The 9,242-nt window shown below is 31.4% G+C and overlaps 1 protein-coding gene across 1 annotated transcript in view; it reads right to left on the bottom strand.

The window, feature by feature from the left end:
* Window positions 1-5,499: 5,499 nt before the first annotated feature.
* The window catches only part of LOC111464115 (probable transcription factor KAN2), a 5,212-nt gene continuing 1,469 nt past the window's right edge, over window positions 5,500-9,242 (bottom strand). The window contains exons 3-6 of the mRNA XM_023108210.1: window positions 8,657-8,702; window positions 8,395-8,572; window positions 7,079-7,139; window positions 5,500-5,793 (exon numbers count right to left, since the gene is read on the bottom strand). Coding sequence (XP_022963978.1) covers window positions 5,668-5,793; window positions 7,079-7,139; window positions 8,395-8,572; window positions 8,657-8,702 — 411 coding nt within the window. The 3' untranslated portion in view covers window positions 5,500-5,667. The remainder of the gene's footprint in view (window positions 5,794-7,078; window positions 7,140-8,394; window positions 8,573-8,656; window positions 8,703-9,242) is intronic.

The raw sequence follows: 9,242 nt of genomic DNA, 5'->3' as shown, positions 1-9,242 counted from the left end.
TTTTTTTTTTTTTTTTTTTTTACTGTTTTTCCTTCTTTCACACGTCACCATTCACACTTTATTTTATTTACTTTTTACTTTTAACTTTCCAAGAATTATTATCCCAAACCAAGCCCCTTTTTTCATTTGATTAATATTATTAATGTTAATTATTAACAATAGAAGAGATTTTGTTTTGAGATAATATTTTATTACTTATAAATTTTATGGTATATATTGAATTTTCTTTTAATTTATTATATTGTATATCACATTTTAATTTTAAATTTCATTTTATTGAGTGGACTTTCAAATTGGTTGTTATTTTGGACTGCAAAACTTTTTAAATATATATATATATATATTTTTATTTTTAAACACTAACTTAGTTCATAATCTTTCAAAGCGTTTATTTTAATATACAAAGTTTTATCTTTAATTTATTTTCTTTAATGCTAGTATCAAATTTTCATTAATATTTTAATAAATATAATGAAAAATATATATTAATTTTTTTAAATAAAATAAACTTGAGGACAAACATAGTTATTTTTTTAATTTTGAAACTAAAACAATAGACATTTTAAAAATCAGGATCCAAAATGAAACGAAACTGAAAATTCAAGCCTAAAATAAGATCTAACCATTATATTTTTTATTTGGGATTTTGGGATATCGGGTTTATTATTTAGTTTCTAGAATTGAAAAGGCTTCGGTATTTGTTAGTTTTTTTTTTATTTTATTTTATTAGATTTGAGTTGATTGAGTAAGTATTTATTTTTCCTCGTGAGTTGATTTTATCGATGAATCACTTATGATCGTTTACTAAAAAAAAAGTAAAAATAGATTTGTATTTTCTTACCGACCAATGTCAAACAAGTCCAAAACTCGATGCCAACCAACCTACGTACGCTTCTACTTTTAACGATAAAAAATAATTCAGAAAAAAAAGAAAAAGTGAGTGAATTGTAAAACAGTAAAAATGATAGAAAAGCAAACATGGATCTCGATAAACTCAATTCAAGGCTGTGCGTGGGTGTAAATAGTGTTGAAAATATAAAAAATATTTAATTTATTTCTTGGGAAAAAAAGAAAAAAAATGTCAACAATCAAAAGCAAGAGGACAGAGCCCTACAAGTGTAGGGATAGGGGTCCCAATCTGCTCTGAATGTGGGCCCAAACTAAATCATAAACCTAATCATTTTCAAATTATATTGCCCTACTTTCTCTCTTCTCTCTCCTCTCTCCTATTCTTTTCTTTCTTTAATATATTTTTATTTTTAATTTATATATATATATATATATATATATTTGTATTAATAAAAGTATCATTTTATTTATTAACACTTTTTTCCTAAATATTTATAAAATTTTAAAAGAAAAAAAAGTTAATTTTTTTTTTTACTATCGTATATTATCTCTGAACTTTTTAATATTACTTTTAAAAGGTCAGAGTATTTTTGAAACGTGTCAATTTTAAAGTTTTTTTTTATAAAGTTTAAGGGTTACAGTTAAACTTTTAAGAATTAAAGGATATTTTAAACTTTTAAGAATTAAAGGGTATTTTTTTAAATATTTTATAAAGTTATTTTTTGAACGAGCATTTCTTAGACAAAGTATTAACGATTTTCATCTAAAAACTAATTATAAGGATATTTTTTAACATATTTGAAAGTTCAAGGTATTTTTTAGATTTTTTTTTAGTTCAAAGTTATTATTGAAATTTTTAAAAGTTTAGTTTAGGGTCTCTATTTTGAATTTTATTCCATCTTAATTATAATATTTATTATTAGTTTTTTTTTTTTTACTTTTCCGTAATAAAAGAATCTTAGTTAATATTTCCTTTATAAAATTTTAAAATATTTAAAAGTAGTCTTTTGCTTAAAATTATTTTTATTATTTAATCCATTTTCATAACAAATAATTTTAAAAATTAAATTTAAAATTTATTAAGAATATATAAACTAATTTCACCTGACTAAATTTAAATATCTGCTTTTGCAAAATTATGTTTGCACCAGAACTAAAATGTCCAAAATATACTATAAGCGAATAGGACTAGTCATCGCCTCTTCTTACACGGGTTATATACTATTAAAGTCGTTGCCTAAACGCTTTTAGCTTATAACATTGTTTTCTTTCAAATTGTCTTCAACGTATTTCTTAGCACACGTTTTTCAAAACATTTCTCTCAAACATGACTCAAGCTTCAAGCATATGCTGACATTGTCCACGAAGTTCGAATTTTTCACGACTAACTTGTTCTCTGGGTTAGAACAAATGTTGTACAATTGCTATCCCGCTACTGTAAGAGTACAATTATGACATATACCGGGAGGGATGAAGAGACATCTTGATTGTAATTGAATGACCATGTACCATGAGTTATTTAAACCCTTCTATTTGTTACAATAAGGACAATTCAGATGCTCAGCATCTGAGATCAGTAGCAAGACAAATAAAACAAGTACCCTAGTTTATTTAGGGTATTAAAGGTGTAAAAAGAAAAAACAAATCAAAATTAATTTGTTTAAAATCGTGTATTTTTTTCAAAAATTACAATATTACCCTTGCCGTTTTTATACCTTCCAAAGGTGTTCTTGGAGAAGAAAAGGCGTCCGCACATTTTAGATCTCAATTTTTGTTTTAGGCCACGTGTTGGGTTGGCGTGGGTTTGTGTGCTAATGAGAATGATGTATGGGTGAGAGCATGGCCTGAGCGCTCGTGTGCATGCTAAGACCTATGGCCATGGCATGCTCATGGGCACCAATGCTGATCATGCTCGCCAATCTGGCCCAGGTGCTCTGCTTGTCGTCGTGCACGTGCGCTCTACATGACTTTGAGTGCATGCGCTAAGCCCTACGCCGCATCAACGCCCCTCTCACCCTTGCGCGCACATCATGCCCGCCAATACCTATCCAACGCAAGCACAAGTATTTTTGTAACAATCAAGATCCATCGCTCGTAGATATTGTTTGGTTTGCCTATTACGTATCACCGCTAGCCTCACGATTTTAAAACGCATATACTGAAGAGAAGTTTCTACACCTTTATCAGGAATGTTTCATTCAGCTCTGCAATCGAAGTAAGCGCGTGATAATTTGTTAGTTTATTTTATAGTTTAATAATATTATTAAAATTTCAATAATTGATGAGCAAAATCAAAACATAGAGAGAGCTCATAATTTGTTAGTCTCTAAGCTAGGCGCGTGCTAACAACGCTCTCATGTATTGGTTGGGTAATTGTTTCTTACAGCGTCGGTGAACCATACAAATCCATAGCGCGTGAAGTAATTTTATTGAATTATCCTCCATTTGACTTTTGTGTACAGCTGGCTGACAAATTTCCCATCAAAATATGGTACAAAGAAACATGGCCTTTTATCATTTACTTTGACGTTGACATCACACAGGCGGGTAAGATTAGAGGAGAATTAGTTATCATATGATTAAGAAGAGATTAGACCATTAAATCTATGTTTTAATTCCTAATACAATATTAGTCCTTATGATTCATTTTCCTCTCGGGACTCGTCACTAATGGAGTAGCAAAAACGCTCTTACCTAGACATGTTCACTGGGCGGTGTCTTTTCTATCTTCATCCTTGCCACCTATTTCATTTTTCATCCCGGCGAAATTCTCCATTTATTTCAATTGGGATTGTTAAAATATAATTACTGGCCTAATGGAATTAAAACCAATAATTGTACGAATGCATTGTCTATATATTTCGGGAACATGATTTAGTTATTTTAGGAATAAATTGTTTAGTTTCTCGTGTAAATACCCCTCCACCCAATCAAGTTTTCATCCCAAGAAATCTCGAACACAAAAGAGTGTAGTAGTTTCTAGATAGTGTCTTGTAATCTCTTCTCATTTGGTCTTAATAAAGAGTATGAGTGTTTCTCACAAATAATTGTGTTCATCAGGTCTTGGAGTGGAGATTCTAAGGAGAGAGTTCGTGACGGTTAGATTTCCTGGGGAAGAAAAGATAAGTGAGACACCCGAGTGAAGAAAAGATATATGAATGAACCGAGACCACATCTAAATGAGGTGCACCTTAAACTTAAAAGAATTAAAAATTAATACATATACCAATAAGGTGCACCTTTCTTTTCGGTGGTTCAATCATAGAAACTATATAGTTAATCTGGCTTTCTTTGAAACAATTCTATGATGGGTGATCTCGTGAGAATTTTTCTATGATGCATGTAAGTGTGGACAAAATATTCTGAAAAGCGCTCGGGGTAACCTAACCAAGTTGTAGGGATGCAAGAAAATGCTAGAGCCATTAGGTACGTAGGGGATGCAAAAGAATACCGGAGCGATCAACTTCTTCAAAAGCTAGATTTCTAACTTAAGTTCAACAATATGCTAGGCATAGGGCTCCGTTACGCTTTCCTTTCTCATTTTTGCGACCTTTCATTTCCTTGTTTCGTCATGACACACCTCGACACGAGTACCACCTGACTTAGGAGACCAGAAATGCCTTTCGTTTTCCTCCTTGGTCGGCCCTTATTGCCTTCCTTAACCGCCCTCGAGCCATATATATTTAATAAAGAAAAATGTCGGTGAGATGAGCTAGCCGACGATGATTCAAATTTTAATATTGTTTTTAATGAAACAAATCTTTTTAAAAATTTAAAGTTATAATCATTTAAAAAATGAAACAACTTTTTACTTGGTGAGGAGAAATAAACATTGTTTACAACTGTGTGGAAACGTTTCCGAATAGATCACTGTGTGGAAATCTCTCCCTAGCAGATCATTTCAAAAATCGAAGAAAAACCCAAAAAGAAAAGCCCACAAAAGATAATATCTGCTGATTCGATAAATGTTGAAACAAACGAAGAAAAACATTTTTTTTTTATTAAAAAAAACATCTTGAACTCATAAGAACATAAATCATGCTCAATTTTTTATAATTTTTTTTTGAAAAAAAAAACAAGAAATTCATGCATGGGTGGGAAGCACCATTTCCAAAGTGCTAAAGCTAATAAAGAACAAAAAAAAAAAAAGAAAAAAGTAATTGATTCTAATTGGGATTTAATTTGAAAGCTTTGTTTTGAAAAATTAGATTAATGGGTATAAAAATCTGCAAAATGGGTATTAAAAGCAACTCCAAATTCTCCTTTTGCTACCCCAACTTTTGTCATTTTGCTATCTTTTCTTCTAATTCACTTTCTTTTTCAATCTTTTTGTTTATATTCTCTCTACCCTCTCCTTTTTCCTTTATCTAATCCATGTGGCCTACCAAATTTACAATTTTGTCCCTCAAAACACGAACACGAGCCCGTTTCAAATAACTCTTTTAAGTGTTTGAGTGAAACCCTACATCGATTAGTCAGGAGAACGAAACATTTTTTATTAGGGTGTGAAAATCTCAGCCTAACAAATGTGTTTTAAAATCATGAGACTGACGGCGATACGTAACGAGTCAAAACGGACAATATTTGCTATCGGTGGGCTTAAAAAATCATCCCGACCCGACCCGAGTAGATCAGATGAGTGCAAAAACAAACAAAAATGAATTAGATTTATATATTTTGATTTGGGAGCTCAAAGGTTGATAGAAATTAGGAGCTGCTTTTCTTTAGCTTTCTTTTCTTACACTTCAATTTCTGTTCTAAGATATAATCATATCTCAAAATGAGTAGAAAACTAACCAATCTCTTTGTTTGCGTTCATCAAATTGGCCTTCCTAATGTGAATTCTAAATTTGGCTTGTGAGAGTTTGTCCCTCCACAATCATCGGACGATGAGCTTCTTTCCGATAGTCTCTCGTTATTTGAGCACTTCAGATCCGTATCATTCTGTGAATCAATTAAGAAAATTTTATTACGCTTCAAATACATAGTAAGTCAATCCAAACAGGCTTTGTAACTTCACTTCAAACAACAAAAATCTAACAAGTAACCTGAGCTAAGAATAATATCGAATAAGATTAGGGTTCTACTTCAGATTCTTCAATAATGTAATAACTCGGGCTAAGAATAATATCAAATAAGATCAGGGATCAGGATTCTACTGCAAATTCTTCAACAATGTAATAACTCGGGCAAAAAATAATATCAAATAAGATAAGGGTTTACATCAGATTCTTCAATAACGTAATGACTCGAACTAAGAATGATATCGAATAAGATTAGGGTTCTACTTCAGATTCTTCAATAACGTAATAACTCGGGCTAAGAATAGCATTGAATAAGATCAGGGTTCTACTCCAAATTCTTCAATAATGTAATAACTCGGGCTAAGAATAATATCAAATAAGATCAGGGATCAGGGTTCTATTGCAGATTCTTCAACAATGTAATAACTCGGGCAAAGAATAATATCAAATAAGATCAGGGCTCTACGTCAGATTCTTCAATAACGTAATGACTCGAACTAAGAATAATATCGAATAAGATTAGGGTTCTACTTCAGATTCTTCAATAACGTAATAACTCGGGCTAAGAATAACATTGAATAAGATCAGGGTTCTACTCCAAATTCTTCAATAACATAATAACTGAGGCTAAGAATAATATCAAATAAGATCAGGGATCAGGGTTCTACTGCAGATTCTTCAACAATGTAATAACTCGGGCTAAGAATATATCAAATAAGATCACGGTTCTACATTAGATTCTTCAATAACGTAATGACTCGAACTAAGAATAATATCGAATAAGATTAGGGTTCTACTTCAGATTCTTCAATAACGTAATAACTCGGGTTAAGAATAACATTGAATAAGATCAGGTTTCTATTTCAAATTCTTCAATAAACTCGGGTTAAGAATAATATCAAATAAGATCAAGGGGTTAGGGTTCTACTGCAAATTCTTCACCAATGTAATAACTTGAGCTAAGAATAATATCAAATAAGATCAGGGTTCTACTCCAGATTCTTCAATAACGTAATAACTCGAACTAAGAATAATATCGAATAAGATCAGGGTTCTACTTCAGATTCCTGAATAACATAATAATTCAGGTGAAGATAATATCGAATAAGATCAGAGTTTTACTTCATATTCTTCAATAATGCAAGATCAAACTTTATCTCCTACAATATATCATATCGAAAGATAGGGGAGATAAAATAGAGTACCTCGAGGGACGAAGAAAGGTCCCGAGAAGAATCGTTTGGCAAACCATGCAACCAAGCTTCCCTATTAACATAAACAAAGCAAGAAAGGGAGCATAGTTTTCAAATTAGAGCATGCAAAGCAAGAAAAGTGAAGGAAAAAGAAAGCTACAAATCTTTTTTCACTTTGCATTTGGTGCTTTTGATTGATAAAAAAGCAACACCAGCCCCATGTGATAACCCATTACTAAACCCACAAACTACGAGGAATTTGCAAACTCCATATTCAAAAGAACAAAGATAAAAAAGCTTTGTTTTTAGGCACCAAAATTTCCACTAATGGGTCCATCAAAAGGGCTTAGCTTTGGCACTAAGTTTCTTATTGCAGGTCCCATTTGAATAAAGTCTCCATATTTGAGCCCCACAAAATCCAAAACATGGAGATTTCTCCCTCTCTCTCTTGGAATTAGGGAGTTCGTGTGCTTTCTTTTTACATCCTTTTCATCCATTTTAAGAGACTATGTTCATAATTGCCTCATCATTATTGGTTGATTTAAGTTCTTGAGCTGGTCGATCCGTTCTTGTTCGAACCCGTTTAAAGTAATTTTGACCTAACTAAGTTTACCGTAACCCATTAAGCTTAAGATTTCAAATAGATTATGTAGTTCACCACTAACAGATATTGTCTTTTTTAAGTTTTCCCTCAAAGTTTTGAAAACTCATCTGTTAGAGAAAGGTTTCCGCACCCTTATAAAAAAATGTTGCGTTCTTCTCCCCAACCCATTTAAAATTATTTTGACATAACTAAGTTTACCATACCCCATTAAGCTTAAGATATCACAAAGATTATGTAACCGTCCAAGTTCACTCCTAGCAAATATTGTACTGTTTGGTCCCTGTCTCCTTCAAATTCCCCTCAACTAGGGGAGAGATTTCCACACCCTTATAAACAATGTTTCGTTCTTCTCCCCAACCGGTGTGAGATTTCACAGATTATGATTTAACGTCTTTCTTACTTCCTAAGTTGAATGGATTACGGTAATTAAGTTTACAGTAACCCATTAAACTTAAGATATCAGATAGATTATGTAACAACCCAAGTTTACCGCTAGCAAATATTGTCCTCTTTGGGCGGTCCCTTTCGAGCTTCTCCTCAACGTTTTTAAAACGTTTGCTAAGGAAAAGTTTTCACACCCTTATAAAGAATCCTTCATTCTCCTCCCAAACCGATGTAGGATCTCACAATTTACGATTTAACATCTTTCGTATTTCCTAGGTTCGAATCTTCTCATAATTGTGTCGAGAAAACAAAAAAAAAGGCACAAGAATTGAATTATCACCTTGAAGAATTGCTCCAAAGGGCATGATAATCCTCGTCTTGAAGAGGGTTTTGCCTTGTTGTTTGATGAACTAAGCTCTCATTTTGCCTTCCCGTGGCTGGCTTTTGAATATCAAATATTATATCTTCAATATTGCTTGTGTCCCCAGATGAAGCATTTTCATATAAATCTGATTGGCCTATAAAAATATTCAATAAAAAAACTTTAAAAAACGATTTAAAAAGAAAAAAATATATACTTTTTTTTTATAAAAAAAACACACCTGAAGAAGCTGCAGCTCTGTCTGTAGTCTTCACTGTTCTGTACATCTGCAATAGATAAATATATATATATATATATATATATATATATATATTTAATCAAATTATGAGTTTTTATTGGATAATTTAAACAAAAATTCCAAAAAAATAATAATAAAAAAGACAGAGAAATCAAGAACAAATCTATGTTTTGTTCACAAAACACAGACAATTATCTCAAATGTTTTGAAGATTTTAATGATGTAAAAAACATTTAATCTACATTAAATTTGAACAGCTGCTCTCATTTATTCATCGAAGAGAACAGTCTTCTCTGAGCTACCTTGTCTTGTGTGCATGTGTTCAGATGAATTAATAAAAAAAAAAATTAAAAATTTTAATTGAATTGAATTGAATTTTATTTTATTTTACTCATAGTTGGTATGGCTCATTCTCCCAAGCAAAAAGCTGTTTGTTAGCTAGCAGAAGCAGAACCATCAGATCTAGAAGAAAAATAAAAGCTAAGAATTTGAGCCATTTTGCAGAGCATTTTTAAAGAAGAAAAAAAAAAACATTGGAATTTGAAAAAAAAAAAAAAAAAAAAAAAAA

The sequence above is a fragment of the Cucurbita moschata genome, unplaced genomic scaffold (assembly GCF_002738365.1).
Source record: "Cucurbita moschata cultivar Rifu unplaced genomic scaffold, Cmos_1.0 Cmo_Scf00029, whole genome shotgun sequence".
In the NCBI taxonomy this organism is placed as follows: domain Eukaryota; kingdom Viridiplantae; phylum Streptophyta; class Magnoliopsida; order Cucurbitales; family Cucurbitaceae; genus Cucurbita; species Cucurbita moschata.
This window is presented reverse-complemented; position numbering and strand designations above follow the sequence as displayed.